The sequence below is a fragment of the Cucurbita moschata genome, unplaced genomic scaffold, assembly GCF_002738365.1.
Source record: "Cucurbita moschata cultivar Rifu unplaced genomic scaffold, Cmos_1.0 Cmo_Scf00029, whole genome shotgun sequence".
NCBI classification, from domain to species: Eukaryota; Viridiplantae; Streptophyta; class Magnoliopsida; order Cucurbitales; family Cucurbitaceae; genus Cucurbita; species Cucurbita moschata.
The window spans coordinates 1,488,447-1,505,181 of record NW_019268545.1 but is presented as its reverse complement, the minus strand read 5'-3'; the positions used below and the strand labels follow the sequence as shown (position 1 = coordinate 1,505,181).

Genomic DNA, 16,735 nt, shown 5'->3' with positions numbered 1-16,735 from the left:
GGGGGGGGGGGGGGGGGGGGGGGGGGGGGGGGGGGGGGGGGGGGGGGGGGGGGGGGGGGGGGGGGGGGGGGGGGGGGGGGGGGGGGGGGGGGGGGGGGGGGGGGGGGGGGGGGGGGGGGGGGGGGGAGAGAGAGAGAGAGAGAGGTGACAGTTGTGAGGAAGGAAAGGGAAGGGACGAGGTAGTGGGGACACAGCTGCAGAGGGCCGGCAAGAACCTGACTTATTTAAACCTTCATCTACACGAAGGCGAAGGAAAGGCTCTCTCTCTCTCTTTCACACATTCTCCGGTAGAGCCTCTCTCTCTCTCTCTCTTTCTCTCTGGGGACACTGAAACCAGAGAGAGATTTGAGCTTACATACAATCCTTCATTTCCAGTTCAAAATCAGTGGTGGGGAAGGAAATACAAACAGAGTTACTCACTCACTCACTCAAGGTAAACTCTCTTTCACTCTCTTTCAAGTTATAAGACACAGATCTCTCTGGACATTCCCTCTCTACTGTTCCAAAACCCTTCATTTTATTTCTTCTACAACAGATCTCACCATTAGATTCTGATGTGTCTTCAATTTTTACCTTTTTTTTTTTAAAACTCACTCACTTCTGGGTGTTTTTCCTTGTTAACATTATCCATTGATGTTGGGGAAGCTACAGATGCTTCTGGGTTTGCTCTGTTTCAGCTAATACTTGGCTGATTTGCTTTATTTTCTGAGAAATTCTACTTCTTTACAAAAAAAAAAAAAAGATCTTCTAGACATTGGTGAATCAAAGAAGGGAAGCATCTCATTAGCAAAACGGTGGTCGTTGGATTTCATTTAGGTTTCCATTTCTCCCGTTGATTCTTAGATTCAAGGGATGGGTTTTCCTTTGACTAGGTGTGTGTGTGTGTGTGTGTTTGGTGGCCCAACACCATGTGTGAAAATTCCAATCTGGAAAGTAGAAATTGTCGGCTGTCGTTGTCGGATGATAATTTTACAGCTGCGTTTCACATACTTCATGTTCATCATTTCACAATTTGATCTCCATAGCTTTTGAATTCTTGATTTTTTTTTTCAAGCTCAAATTAACTGGATCTGTTGTTTTCTTCATCTTTCCAGATTGTAACTTGTAGGGTAGCTTTTGCTTTCTGTTGAGTTTGTTTGTAGATTCAAAGGATTTGTTATAGGCTTCCGTTTATTAGGTTCATCTAGTAGCTTGGAAGCATAAATTTTGTTTAAGAAACTGTTAAAAACATCTCAAAACCTAATCAATTAATGCAAACATTCATATAACTCTGGCCCCTTGGATGTTTTTTTTTTGCAGATTGTTGATAGGGAATCATGAAGTATAAAGATGGGAAGCCAGGATATAACCCAGATAAGAATGCAAGAGTTCTCCCTATGACAATTCTGTTGTTTGTGTTATGTGGGTTCTCATTCTATCTGGGTGGAATCTTTTGTTCTGAGAAAGAGGTAGTCAATGTCAAAACATCCATGGACGTCGGAGACTCGGTTGCATCACCGAGGGATACAGCCGTTTCCCCGCTCCAACTTAAACCTGTTACCTTCCAGGCCTGCAGCAGTGATTACCAAGATTACACTCCTTGCACAGATCCAAGGGTATTTTCCATGACTTTCATATCTAAAAGAGTATATCAACCATGTCTAATTTTCACTTGTGAGTGCAGAAATGGAAGAAATATGGTTTGCATCGTCTTACTTTCATGGAACGACATTGCCCGCCTGTGTTCGAAAGAAAGGAATGCTTAATTCCACCACCAGATGGGTATAAACCACCAGTTAGATGGCCAAAAAGCAAAGATGAGTGCTGGTACAGGTAATAATATGTTTCAAACTTCCACATATAGGTTTCAAACTTCCATCTCTTCCAAGTTTCACGAACTTTATGTTGGCTGGACTTTAGGAACGTACCATATGATTGGATCAATAAACAGAAGTCTAATCAAAATTGGCTGAGGAAAGAAGGTGAAAAGTTCCACTTTCCTGGTGGGGGAACTATGTTTCCTCATGGTGTTAGCGCGTATGTTGATCTGATGACAGATCTTATCCCGGAAATGAAGGATGGAACGGTTCGAACAGCCATTGATACTGGGTGTGGGGTGAGTACTTTCTAGAACTAACTATGTTATATATATCAATGAGGAACGAACAAGTTTTGATCAGCTTGATGAACAACATTCTAGGTTGCAAGCTGGGGAGGAGATTTGTTAGACCGTGGAATTTTAACAGTTTCTCTTGCACCAAGAGATAACCATGAAGCTCAAGTCCAATTTGCATTGGAACGTGGAATTCCAGCGATTCTTGGCATCATTTCGACACAACGACTACCTTTCCCATCGAGCTCCTTTGATATGGCTCATTGCTCAAGATGCCTTATCCCATGGACTGAATTTGGTAAATATCTATTTTACCACTAAACTCAATTGAGTTATTGAGTTGGCTTAAATTTCTGATTATCATTCTTGGTTTTCAGGTGGAATATACTTGCTAGAAATCAATCGAATCCTTCGTCCTGGAGGATTCTGGGTTCTATCTGGGCCCCCTGTCAACTACGAAAACCGTTGGCGAGGATGGAATACGACAGTGGAAGAACAAAGATCAGACTATGAAAAATTACAGGAACTCCTAACTTCAATGTGTTTCACCCTTTACAACAAAAAGGATGATATTGCTGTTTGGCAGAAATCTTCTGATCCTAATTGCTTTAGCAAGATAGCAGCTGATGCTTTCCCTCCTAAGTGTGATGACAGCCTTGAACCAGATTCAGCATGGTACAGTCCATTGCGCACTTGTGTCGTTGCTCCCAACCCAAAACTGAAGAGGACAAGTTTGATGGCTGTCCCTAAATGGCCAGATCGTTTGCACACCTCACCGGAACGTGTTTCAGATGTTTATGGTGGAAGTTCTGGCACTTTCAAGCATGATGACAGTAAATGGAAGGTCCGAGCAAAACACTACAAGAAGTTGCTTCCTGCTATTGGGACTGATAAGATCAGGAATGTTATGGATATGAATACAGTTTATGGAGGTTTTGCTGCAGCCATTATTGATGATCCCTTGTGGGTTATGAATGTGGTTTCTTCCTACGCTGCTAATACTCTTCCTGTGGTCTATGATCGTGGCCTTATTGGAACTTACCATGACTGGTAAAATAAAACAATTGTTCCTTCTTTTCCTTCATTACTTTTTGGTTGGTTTTCAATACTCTCACAGATGAAAAACTTATGGTTAACTAGCAATGGCTAATTTGGCAGGTGTGAAGCATTTTCAACGTATCCTAGAACGTATGATTTGCTCCATCTTGATGGTCTTTTTGCCGCAGAAAGCCATAGGTAAAAGATAATGCGGTTTGAAAGTCTTTTTTTGGTAAATGGATGATTGGGAAGGTAGTATGAGTTTCTCACTATATTGCATTCCTTGCAGATGTGAGATGAAGTATGTGCTTTTGGAGATGGATCGAATCCTTCGTCCTAACGGGTATGCGATAATCCGAGAGTCGAGCTACTACGTAGATGCAGTAGCCTCAATAGCCAAACAGATGAGATGGGGATGTCGTAAAGAAGAAACTGAATACAGTACTGAAAAGGAGAAGATGTTGATTTGTCAGAAGAAACTTTGGTATTCTTCTAGTGGGAAATCAAGATGACAGACGGGGAAACAGAAGCTGGGCCAAATCCAGGTACTTACACTTTCAGAATCAAAGAGAAGCAAGTAATAGAAGCACAAAGAGATTAAGAAGCAAGTAATAGAAGGACAAAGAGATTAGTTTATTTATACTGGGGAGGAAACTGTGATACTTCTCCTCGAAGAATCGGGTGTCAAATAATGTGGTAATTATTTATTTTTACAGGGCCTCTTTCATATAGATATATTCTTTTGTAAGGGAGCAAATTGTATGTCAATTTTCATCTTTTCTTCTGTATCTTTTCGTGTTCAATACTACATTTGTCGTCTGCATTGAAGTTATTGATGGGTTGTTGAGATATTAAAATATGGGCTCGAAAGGTTCAAACCACAAATCCCATTCTTGTGATCTGTCCTTTGATTTTTGTTTTGTTTTTTATTTTGTCCCTCTCAAGAGCAACAAAGAACTAAACAGATTCAATACGAACCTGAAAAATTCAAACCTAACAAAAGCAATAAATCTAAGATAGTAGGATCATAGACTTTTTATCGGTTAATATTTAACCGGTGAACAGCAAGGAAATGAGGAAAGGAACCATCATTTTTCATTTAGTGCCTGTTCTTATTTTGTGATGTTACGATTCAAAACATGATGTACTTATGTAAGATTAATGGACTCACCGAGCAATTGATAGTGAGGTTAGGTGGAGGGGATCCCAAAACGGCTACGAAGAGCATCAATTGATCTCTCAAAGGACTGCGAAAGCTCGGTCATGGATGTTTTGCAAGCTGCTAGTGAAAAAGTGTTACAATCAAGGTTTCATATTTCATATAACAGTTTCAAATGAATAATGAAAATATATAAATCACAACTTAGTGTCATTATAGATCTATGATTATTTAAAGCATTCTATAAATATGTTGGTTAGTGCTTATGAATATTCCAGGAAAGGATTGCTTAAAATTTTGATTTAATATTCTAGGAAAGGATTGCTTAAAATTTTGATTTTTTTTTCATTGTTCCAACTTCCCGTTTCTAAGTAGTAGTTGACAAGTGTTCTTAAATATAAAACAATATGTATCGTTTCATGTAAATATTCTAAAATAAACTCTCAAATTGTACTAAAGAAAATGTGTCCGGGTAACAACGCAAACATCGAATCATGAAAAGCCACCCCGAACCGTGAAATATGCAAATTTCAGGAGAACATCTATATTGATTGATATTATCTTGGAGCGATTCATAGTTAAAAATTATCATTGCAAGATTGACATACCTCGAGAAGCACTCTCGTGTTCATGTGCCAAGAACTCTTCATAAGATGCCTAATAGTAGACAATGAAACAGAGTAAGCTTTTTGGCACAAAAAATAATGATCATGGAAACATTTTTGTAAGTTGTATTTTTCATTAACACACCTTCATTGCTTCCTGACTTTCATAAATTCTTTGAGACATCTTCTTATACTCCTTCTCTGCTTCATCCATCATTTTCTGGCATGCTTGGCTTTGAATCTGTTAAATTAATCGATATGACAATCCAAGATCATTCTTCCCGTTACAAATCAAGAATCATAAAGGAATCAATAAAATACTTCTAATCAATATTTTTCCGTAATTGCGATTAAGCACATAATCTTATATCCTAGCTCGTCTCAACAAAGTTAATCAGTACACATAGAGATCTATAATATTTTTATTGAAGATCGAACGTAACTCTTTATGTCGACCTATTTAAATCGATAATTTAAGTCCTCACCGTTCCTCGTGTGTGCTCTGAATTTCAGTAAAAGCATACAAACTATCTGTTCAATTGACATTTCTTCGAGGCCAAAATTTCACTAGTGCAGACTTTTAGTTTTTCATTTAACTTGAGTTTTCAACTTATACTCGTGTATAAGAGCTTAAAAACATGGTTAAGAAGGCACCAAAGAGATCTTGGTTTATACAACGGCAGTGTAGCGTGTTTAGCACGAAAACAGAGAACTATAGTGTTCTCTGCTGCCTTCAACTTTCACAACTTTCGGATGGGACATTCGGTGTCGAAACGGTGTATGCAAATTTCCAGTAATTTTTAAATTAATTACAGAATGATTTAAATAAAACAACTGCCTCTGATCTAGATCGTGTTCTCGGAACGCAGAGAAATTTTGAGTTATGGATTCTAGTAAACGGAAATCGCAGAGAAAAAGAAAAAGAAATAACAAAATAGATGCAGAAGCACGCATTTATCGTCAAAATCATAAAAGAAAGAGATGGATACCTTAAATCGCTTTTCGAGGCGGGAGGTTGAGGATTCATGATCTTTGATTATTTGCGAGTGAGAATGATCAATGTGGCGCTTGAGATCGAGGAGTTGTGAAGCCGCAAAATCCTTGAGATCAGATATAGTGCTCAGACTCGAAGCATTTCGAGAAGGCGACTTGAAGAGACCAGCGGGAACTCTGTTCTTCACAATGTTGGTGTTCTCTGGTGAAGAAAACTTGTTTCCATTGCTGTTAATTTTTCTGTTGAAGATCGCTGACTTTGGAGAATCGGTGGCCGGAAGTGGCGTCGACGGTGGCGTTTCCAGAAGCTCCGCTGCTGAAGACCGGCGAGTTCGACTCCTCTTCTTCCCCATCTTCCTCGCTCAAAATCGTTAATGGCTAATTTTGCGGGAATACTTGTGCCCAAATCGTTGCACGTCCCTCCTTTTCTTTATTTATAGTACCGTTTTCTTTACTCTTATTATTATTTTTCTCTTCAAATTACTAATATGTATAATGACCAGATATTATGTATTAATATTGGTAACACTTCTAACGTTAAATATGTTATTTCTCGAGCATCAAATTGTCTATTATAGAGTCCGAACATCAAAACCTAAATATTTTTTCATTACTCGTGAGTGGTCAAGTAAGACATGTTTTCAGCTCCACGACTAGCACTTTTGCTCGTGATCGTCTGACGTACCAGACACATCACTAGTATCCAGATTTGTAATCGTATCATGCACGTAAGACACATCACTAGTATCTTGATCGGTAGTCATACCAGGCATACTGGCACGATCACTACACTCATCAATAGTCATATTCAAATCACATGTCACGGTATCCTGATGAATGATCATTTGAGACAAGGTGCCTCGATCAAAGTTAAGGTCATGCATGGTGTTCGGATCAAACCTCAGGCTAGACATAGTGTCTTGATCAAATGTCGAGCTAGACGTGGTGTTTGAAGTCCGGACATGTTAGGTGCACTATCTTGAGTTACTGTTTCACGTATTTTTGTCCTAATACCTAGTCATGCGTTCCATAGCCTTCTTGAGTTGACTAGGTATCTTGTAGTGATGGATAGGGCGCAACCTCTATTCGTGCCATAACCAACCGAGTTTAGGGTCTATTGTTAGACATGCCTTAGTTGTCACCCGTGGAGGATCTCAAGAGTCATAGAGGGTATACTACTGAAGTACTATCAGTGGTGCCTAGTGGGTAGTGACGGGTAGTTTTACTGTTATAGCCTAAATGGCGTAGTGATATGTCGTTTTATTGTTATAGTCTAAAAACGCAAAGTAATAAGTAGTTAGTTTAAGACCGGTAGTTTTACTGTTTTAACCCGATGGGCAAATAGTTTACTATTTTAGTTTAAAAAGATATAGTGGCATGTAGTTTACTGATTTTAGGAAGATATTGCTCGGTTAGAGAGAATCTTCTGATTAGAGCTCAATAGATAGATGTGTATGAAGTACGATCGCCGTTTAGAGCTCATTAGTTTAGAAATATATATATATATTTTTTATCTGAACATTTTTATTAATATAGTCTATATTTTAAAATCTAATTTCTTGGCTAATTTTAACCATTAATAAAAACGTCAATACAAATATTCTTTTTAATATTTTATTATTATTACTTTTTTTTTTTAGTTTTAAAATATTTTAATCAGATTTCTACTTGGATAAACCGAAAAACCTCAAAATATTCTTTTTTTTGATATTTTTACAATTATTTTTAAAAATATTTTAATCAAATTTTTATTACTTTTAAATAACCACAAAATATTCTTTTGATATTTTACTATTAGAATCAAATAACTAAAAAAAAAAAAAGTTGATATTTTATAATTATTTTTTATGTTTTAAAATATTTTAATTATTACAATCAAATAACTTCAATTTTTTTTTGATATTTTACTATTATCTTTTTACGTTTTAAAATATTTTAATCAGATTTCAATTACAATCAAATAACAATAAAATAAAAAATATATATATTTTTTACATTTTACAATTATCTTTTTACTTTTTAAAATATTTAATCAAATTTCTATTACAATCAAATAACCATAAAATATTCTTTTTGATATTTTACGATTATCTTTTAAATTTTAAAATATTTTGATTTGATTTTTATTACAATCAAATATCACCATAGACCTATAAAAGTTGGAATATCAAAAAATACATTTGCGATTAATACATTCACAGAGTCTTTCTCAAATACTAATGGATTCTCATGATTGCCCTCTCTTGCCGGTGGGAGTGAGATTCAGACCTACTGATCAACAGCTTCTTCAATATCTAATTTGGAAGATTCATGGCCAACCATATTTCAAACGTGCAGTCTTGGATTGTGATCTTTATGGAGAAATGGAACCATGGGAAATCTGGCTACGTTTTGGAGGCACCGACGGCGAAGATCTCTATTTCTTCACCAAACTCAAGAGGTCCACCAATAACTCTGGACGTTTGTCAGCGCATATCAACCGTAAGGTCGGCTTGGCCAATGGTACATGGAGTGGCGAGAACTCGGCCAGTTCAATTTTTGCTACCAAAACCGATAAAACAATAATCGGCTATTGCAAACGCTTTAGGTTCGTTCTGTCATTTTGATTTCAATTTTTGTTAGAATCTTTAACCTTATGTTTGTGTCCTTGGAACATTTAAGTCATTGAATACATTTTAGGTACGAGAATGCCCAATTGCCCGAGCATCATGGCGAATGGATTATGCATGAATATAGCTTGCATCAAGATTCGATACAACAAGCTGTAGATTCAAATTATGTTTTATGCCGATTCAAAAAGAATGAAAGATTTAAAAGAAAATTACAAAAAGATCTCGAGGAGCAGCAACTTAGCAAGAAAAGAATGACCTAAATTCTTCCAGAAGTCTACCGTCAAAGAAGTGATTCTGCACTACAACCGACCTTAGTAACAGATCTAATCGATTTTAGAACGTTTAATATTTGAATTTATGTAATATTGGTTGAAGATAGATTTCTTCTTTTTTTTTTTTTTCTTTTTTTAAATAGTTAATAAGATAGAGAGTTGGATTGGATTGAAGGATTTCTTTTACCGGAAAATTTTTACAATCCAACCCTCTATTTTCGAGTTGAATTGTTGATTAAAAAAAATTATATTTTTTAGAAAGTTTTATTTGTCCAAAATAATTAAAAGTTAAAAAATCTATCTATAATTATTCACAAAAAAAAAAAAAAAAATCAATCAAGAACAAGGAGCGAAAATGGTAACATATTAACATACTTCAACATTGTTATAAAACTAAAACAATTAAAATATCGACATTGGTTGAGATATCGTTAAACTAAGAAAAATATAAGGATAGATCATCAAATTAAAAAAACAATAAAAATGGTAGTTTAAATATACTATATATATATATATATATATATAACAAAATAACAAAAATAAAAAAAATATTTAAAAAATATTTTAATTGAAATAGACTTATCTATATAGATTTTGAAAAACTTATTCAAATTAAATAATAACAAAAATGAAATGTATTTGATAGGGACGAAGAAACGGACAAACCTACCATTACGATTAACTTCTTTATATATTTTATATATTTTTATTTGATTCGGGTCAACTCGAAAGTTTTATCTCATAAATCGAAACTGAACCGAGTCGGTTCGAGTTTAGAAAAATGAACTCAACTCAACCCTTATAGTTCGGGTTGGGTTGGTCGGGGTTGTCGAGTTGAATGTACTCCTAATTCTCCTTTCCAATTGTGGCCATTGTGGTCCTAACTTATTCATTAATATATATAATTACTAAATAATTAAATATTTAATTTAATCTTAATTATTATTATAAATTTTGTATACAAAATATTTGACAATATTATATAACTAATAATAATATATTGTTTATACTTTTGCTTCCATTTTAATAATTTTACGCATATTAATAACTAAAAAAGAAATTAGGGAATTACATTTTATATATTAAATATAATAAAAAAAAGATATCTTCATTAGTCAGTCCAACTCCACTCTAAGAAGAGGTCTAATTTATTTATTTATATTTTTTAAATTTAAACTTTTCATTATTTTTTTCCATTTTCCCATTGGATTTTGGAAATAAAAATTAAAATATTAACAGAATTAAAAAATAATTTAATAAAAGAAAAATAAGAGAAAAAAAAAAAAAAATAGATACACACCATTGTCAAAATTATAAATTGAAATCTTGATCGATGGTCATGTCAGATATAGTGTCTTGTTCAATGGTCGATGGCGCCATTATTCTTTTCTTGCTATGTTGCTATAGCTCAAGATTTTTTTGGTAATTTTCTTTCAAGTCTTTCATTCTTGCTAAGTCGACATAAAACGTAATCCGAGTCTACAACTTGGTGTATCGAATCTTGGTGCAAGCTATACTCATGCATAAACCATTCACCATGATGCTCGGGCAATTGGACATTCTCGTACTGAAAATGTTCCAAGAACACAAACAAAAGGTTAAAGATTCTAATGAAAATTGAAATCAAAATAATAGAACGAACCTGAAGCACTTGCGATAGCCGATTATTTGTTTATCGGTCTTGGCAGCAAAAATCAATTTCACCAAGTCCTCGCCACTCCATGTACTGTTGGCCAAGCCAATCTTGCGATTGATATGCACCCACAAATGTTCGGATTTATTGGTTAGCCTCTTGAGTTTGGTGAAGAAATAGAGATGTTCGTCGTCAACGCCTCCAAAACGTAGCTAGATTTCCCATGGCTCCATTCCTCCATAAAGATCACAGTCGAAGACTGCACCTTTGAAATATGGGAGGCCGTGAATCTTGAAGTTTAGATACTGAAGAAGTTGCCAGGCCCACCGGCACGAGAGAGCGATTATGAGAATCCATTCAAATTTGTTATTGCCCAGTTATGAGTTGGACTATCACTATGTTTCATAAAGTGCTAGTTGTGGTATCCATAGAGTATGAGTTATTGTGTAACGTATTTTGGTCATAATACCTAGTCATGAGTTCCATAGCCTTCTTGAGTTGACGAGGCATCTTGTAGTGACAGATAGGGCACAACCTCTATTCATGCACTAACCAACGAGTTTAGGGTCTATTGTTAGACATGCCTTAGTTGTCACCCATTGAGAATTTCAAGAGTCGTAGAAGGTATACTACTGAAGTACTATCGATGGTGCTTAGTGGGGTAGTGACAGGTAATTTTATTGTAGTTACTCTAAGATGGGTAGTTTTATTGATCTAACCCGAGAAGGGTACATGAGAAGATAGTTTACTGTTCTAGTATGGAAATATAAAGTGACAGGTAGTTTATTGATCTTATAAGCAGGTACATGTTGCTCGGTACCATTTGAGAGAATCCACTAATTAGAGCTCAGTAAGTAGATATGTATGTAGTACGATCATCATTTAGAGCAAAAAGGGCTCCTCTAGACTTATGAGTATTAGTACCCTATGGCCTTTCCATGGGTCTCAGCACTCGAGGCGCACTTTATGCAAGACTGATGAATGAACTAGACATACGTGGTACCTAGAGCCAAGAGAAAACAAAAAATCTCTAAATCTTGAACATTAAGCTTTGGCACGTAAGAAACTCAAGAATTTTTTAAGGAAAAGAAAGACCCAAAATTTTTTACTCAATTTAAGGTCGCTACTGTATACATATCATAAACATTGAATGCGGAAATACTCTATTTAAATTTCATAAAACATAACCTTTATCTTAAAACACAGCCACGGACTTACGTGTTTCGAAAACACCTTTAAAACGACACAACGAAAGGTTAAATAAAATAAATAAACGTTTAAATTAAAAACATCCTATTCTAACCCAAGTATAAGAAAATAAATATCACTATCCTATGCATATGCTATGGTCTCGAGTTGTGATGCCGTCGTCAGCCGTACAGGAATGCCTTGCCTTAACTTGAAAAATGAGGTAGCACATAACTTGACTATTTCGGGGCATAAATGAATTAATATAAATGATTGACATTTAGTTTTTAATTCAAAGTTAAATCACTGTAATAGTTTAATGAAGATTTAATTATAATTGATGTGATTTTTAAAAAGCAGATAAAAGAAAATAAAAATTTAATATATACCTATCATGTCTATCTTCACTAAATCCGAGCTATCGTAGATAAAAGAAAATGTGGTAACCATAATACTTAGCTGTTGTTGATTCCCAAAACGTCTTTAGAACACAATATGCATGACACATATATCCAAATTATGCATTAAAACTTTAATTTTAAAAGTTTCACATTTTTTTCTATATTAAATTAGAAAATAAAATTTGAAGAGAACATAATTTTAAAAAAATATTATTATTATATTTTAGGGTGAAAATTGTAATTTTGTTTTTAAAGGTTTTTAACAATAAAATAAAATATAATATATTGACAACATTTTGACATCAAACATTTTTAACCTTATGAATTCAGGCTATTTAAAGGGTATTTTTAAATTAGAATTCAAAAATATTTTTGAACAGGTATTTAATTTTTTTTTTTAAGGTTAAATACTTTTAAATTAAAATAATTTCAAAAATATTTTGAAAAATGTATCATTAAATTTTAATTTAAAATGTTTAAATTAGAATTCAAACGTATTAACCTTCAAGGAGTTAAAAGCCATTTTTAATTTTTTTTAAAGATGGTATTTTTAAAATAAAATATTTTGAAACTAAAAGTTTAAGGATTTTTTTTTATAATTTTAATTTTAATTTTTTTTAAGTGGAAAGATATTATTGAATATTTTTAAAGTTTAGAAATATATATATTTTTTAAGTTGCATTTTTTTAAAAAATTAATTAATAAAAACGTCCATACAAAATATTTTTTTTTACCATTATTTTTTTTAAGTTTTAAAATATTTTAATTATTATAATTATAAATAACCAGAAATATTATTTTTGATATTTTACCACTACCAATTTTAAAATATTTTGATCTGAATTTTATTACTATCAAATAACCACGTACAAACTTATAAAAGCTCATTCCAAGAATATCAAAAAATATATTCACGGGAAATACATTCACAGAGTCTTTATCAAATACTAATGGATTCTCATGATCGCCCTCTCTTGCCCGTGGGAGTCAGATTCAGACCTACTGATCAACAACTTCTTCAATATCTACTTTGGAAGATTCATGACCAACCATATTTCAAACGTGCAGTCTTGGACTGTGATCTTTATGGAGATATGGAGCCATGGGAAATCTGGCTACGTTTTGGAGGCACCGACGGCGAAAATCTCTATTTCTTCACCAAACTCAAGAGGTCCACCAATAACTCTGGACGTTTGTCGGTGCATATCAACCGCAAGGTCGGCTTGACCAACGGTACATGGAGTGGTGAGAACTCGGCTAATCCAATTTTTGCTGCCAAAACCGATAAAACAATAATCGGCTATTGCAAACGCTTTAGGTTCGTTCTGTCATTTTGATTTCAATTTTTGTTAGAATGTTTAACCTTATGTTTGTGTCCTTGGAACATTTAAGTCATTGAATACATTTTAGGTACGAGAATGCCCAATTGCCCGAGCATCATGGGGAATGGATTATGCATGAATATAGCTTGCATCAAGATTCGATACAACAAGCTGTAGGAGCATCATGGGGAATGGATTATGCATGAATATAGCTTGCATCAAGATTCGATACAACAAGCTGTAGATTCAGATTATGTAATGGATTATGCATGAATATAGCTTGCATCAAGATTCGATACAACAAGCTGTAGATTCAGATTATGTTATGGATTATGCATGAATATAGCTTGCATCAAGATTCGATACAACAAGCTGTAGATTCAGATTATGTTTTATGCCGATTCAAAAAGAATGAAAGACTTAAAAGAAAATTACAAAAAAATCTCGAGGGGTCGGAACTTAGTAAGAGAAGAATGACCACCTGAATTCTTTCATAGTAGAAGTCGTGCAATAAGAGACGATCAAAGATATGATTCTGCACTACAACCGACACTTCAGATGATCCAACCGATTTTAGAATATTAAATATTTGAATTTCATCCGATTTTAGTTATTTATGTAATATTTGAATTTCAATTAGAGAGGTCATCAATCAAATTTCAGTGAGTATAATTTTTTTTTAACCAATATTATGTCTCACTTTCTAATTTCAATAGCCTTCAATTTCTCTCATCAAATTTGTTAAAATAAAAAAATATAATAATAATAATAATTTAAAATAATTTCAAAAATATTTTGAAAAATGTATCATTAAATTTTAATTTAAAATGTTTAAATTAGAATTCAAACGTTTTAATCTTCAAGGAGTTAAAAGCCATTTAAATTTTTTTTTTAAAAGATGGTATTTTTAAAATAAAATATTTTGAAACTAAAAGTTTAAGGATTTTTTTTTATAATTTTGATTTTTTTTTTAAGTTTAGGATATTATTAAATATTTTTAAAGTTTAGAAATATACATATATTTTAAGCTGCATTTTTTAAAAAAATTAATTAATAAAAACGTCTATTCAAAATATATATATATATATTTTTAAGTTTTAAAGTATTTTAATTATTATAATTAAATAACCACAAATATTATTTTTGATATTTTCCTATTATCTTTTAAGTTTTAAAATATTTTGATCTGATTTTTATTACAATCAAATAAACACGTACAAACCTATAAAAGCTCATTTCAAGAATATCAAGAAATACATTCACAGAGTCTTTCTCAAATATTAATGGAGTCTCATGATCGCTCTCTCTTGCCTGTTGGAGTGAGATTAAGGCCTACTGATCAACATCTTCTTCAATATCTACATTGGAAGATTCACGACCAACCATATTTCAAAGGTGCAGTCTCGGACTGTTATCTTTATGGAGAAATGGAGCCATGGAAAATATGGTCACGTTTGCATTCTAATAAACGGAAAAAGAAAAAAAAATGCAAAAGTTCCATTCATTGTCAAAATTATGAACTCATATCTTCATCGATGGTCACGTCAGACATAGTGTCTTGTTCAATGGTCGATCTAGGCCCCGTTATTCTTTTCTTGCTATGTCGCTGTAGCTCAAGATTTTTTCCTAATTTTCTTTTAAGTCTTTCATTCTTGCTAAGTCGACATAAAATGTAATTCGAATCTTCAATTTGGTGTATCGAATCTTCATGCATAATCCATTCGCCATGATGCTCCGACAATTGGACATTCTTGTACCTAAAATGTTCCAAGAATACAAACAAAAGGTTAAAGATTCTAACGAAAATTGAAATCAAAATCATAGAACGAACCTGAAGCACTTGCGATAGCTGATTATTTGTTTATCGGTCTTGGTAGCAAAAATTGGTTTGACCAGGTTCTCGCCACTCCATGTATCATTGGCCAAGCCAATCTTGCTGTTGATATGGGCCCACAGATGTTCGGAGTTATTGGTCAGGCACTTGAGTTTGATGAAGAAATAGAGATGTTTGCGTCGATGAGTCCAAAACGTAGCCAGATTTTTCATGGCTCAATTCCTCCGTAAAGATTGCAGTCGAAGACTACATCTTTGAAATACGGGAGGTCATGAATCTTCCAATGCAGATATTGAAGAAGCTGTTGATCGGTAAACCTGAATTTCACGCCCACTGGCAAGAGAGAGAGCGATGACGAGAATCCATTAAAATGTGTTTCTTGAAATTCTTGGAAGGAGCTGCTAACTTGAATTTCCTTCCAATTCTGCTTCGAACTAAACCTATTTAAGAATAAAACCAACCTGGGCCACTATTGTAATTAAACAAACTTTTTGGCCCTTGTTCCGCAATTTAATAAAAAACGGGTGCGCTTTCATAATTTGAGGAGTATATTGTATCGTCACGTAGTGAGCATGACGAGTATGTTGTATGCGTTTATAAGTTTATTATGCATGATTTAAGGTTTGGATAGCTCGTTATTGCCCAGTTATGAGTTGGACTATCACTATGTTTCATAGAGTGCTATTTGTGGTATCCACAGACTATGAGTTATTGTTTCACGTATTTTGGTCCTAATACCTGGTCACGAGTTCCATAGCTTTCTTGGATTGACCAGATATCTTATAAAGACGGATAGAGAGCAATCTAACCGTGCATACCTAACAAAGGTAGTAGATATGAACGAGTGTGTGTGGATCCAGAGTCAAACAATACGAAAGCATGAAAGCCAAGTACTGGTAAGGTACTTGTCACCATGGTGTCCATGTCATCCGCCCTCTTTCAAGTAGTTGCCCAAGCAGTACCGCGATTCTGCGCCTTGCTCCCTCGACCTCCTTGCCCTGACCCTGACGCCCTGTTCTCCTCTTGCCACCTTCGGTGAGGGCAATCAACTTCTTATGCCCGCTCTTACCACAATGGAAACATGCATCCGAACCTGCCTCGACATCCTAGGCAGAACAAAGTATCAATGCTTACATCATACTCATCATGCAAATCAATGACTAACAATCTACCTCGACATCCTAGGAAACACATAAACCCAAACGCCTATCAAAGAATTTCATATTGATGCATGCGGAAGCTATATAAGCCTAACTATAATCAAGGTATAATCATTCACAATATCGAAGTACAACACGCATGAAACTAATGTTAACCAAACTCCTAAGTATAATACTAGATCGTTTGCCCATACTCCAAACCGACTCCTACAACCATTTCTTAGAAACTTGCTCCATGCGGTTACTTACTTGTTGTAGGCTTCCCGAGCTTGTTCCAGGTCTTCAACAATTTTTCAATTTCTTCAAAGATCTTCAATTAGGTCCTACATTACGAAAATATATCAAAACTATAGAAGTTGGGTAGAATTCGAGTTAAATGATGCAAATTTGCGAGAATTGGGTCTCTGAACCTTGGGTATGTTGGGT

General features: G+C 34.4%; 4 protein-coding genes across 8 annotated transcripts; 3 read left to right on the top strand and 1 right to left on the bottom strand.

Moving 5' to 3' along the window:
* The first annotated feature begins 185 nt into the window (after positions 1–185).
* On the top strand, positions 186–3,987 carry LOC111464078 (probable methyltransferase PMT21). Of its 4 annotated transcripts, XM_023108152.1 has the most exons (9): positions 196–430; positions 589–597; positions 1,298–1,595; positions 1,664–1,812; positions 1,900–2,095; positions 2,180–2,390; positions 2,470–3,142; positions 3,251–3,328; positions 3,420–3,987. In XM_023108152.1, the coding sequence occupies exons 3-9, from the start codon at positions 1,317–1,319 to the stop codon at positions 3,640–3,642; spliced, it is 1,809 nt and encodes a 602-aa protein (XP_022963920.1). In that variant the 5' UTR covers positions 196–430; positions 589–597; positions 1,298–1,316; the 3' UTR covers positions 3,643–3,987. The 4 variants fall into 4 exon arrangements, with proteins under 4 accessions (XP_022963922.1, XP_022963920.1, XP_022963921.1 ...); XM_023108153.1 differs by lacking the exon at positions 589–597 and having other exon boundaries at positions 196–451; positions 1,297–1,595; XM_023108151.1 differs by lacking the exon at positions 589–597 and having other exon boundaries at positions 197–433; positions 1,300–1,595.
* A 241-nt stretch (positions 3,988–4,228) lies between these two features.
* Positions 4,229–6,243, bottom strand: LOC111464038. 2 transcript variants are annotated; one of them, XM_023108081.1, is made up of 4 exons: positions 5,884–6,243; positions 5,040–5,135; positions 4,898–4,946; positions 4,229–4,412 (listed from the first exon to the last, which is right to left on the bottom strand). In XM_023108081.1, exons 1-4 carry the CDS (start codon positions 6,238–6,240, stop codon positions 4,321–4,323), a joined length of 594 nt encoding a protein of 197 aa, XP_022963849.1. In that variant the 5' UTR covers positions 6,241–6,243; the 3' UTR covers positions 4,229–4,320. The 2 variants fall into 2 exon arrangements, with proteins under 2 accessions (XP_022963849.1, XP_022963851.1); XM_023108083.1 differs by having other exon boundaries at positions 4,229–4,409.
* Positions 6,244–8,106: 1,863 nt separating this feature from the next.
* On the top strand, positions 8,107–8,759 carry LOC111463973 (NAC domain-containing protein 30-like). Its single transcript, XM_023108013.1, has 2 exons — positions 8,107–8,474; positions 8,567–8,759. Exons 1-2 carry the CDS (start codon positions 8,107–8,109, stop codon positions 8,757–8,759), a joined length of 561 nt encoding a protein of 186 aa, XP_022963781.1.
* A 4,184-nt stretch (positions 8,760–12,943) lies between these two features.
* LOC111463972 (NAC transcription factor 25-like) lies at positions 12,944–15,379 on the top strand. The gene is made up of 3 exons (XM_023108012.1): positions 12,944–13,311; positions 13,404–13,488; positions 15,140–15,379. The coding sequence occupies exons 1-3, from the start codon at positions 12,944–12,946 to the stop codon at positions 15,377–15,379; spliced, it is 693 nt and encodes a 230-aa protein (XP_022963780.1).
* Positions 15,380–16,735: the final 1,356 nt, after the last annotated feature.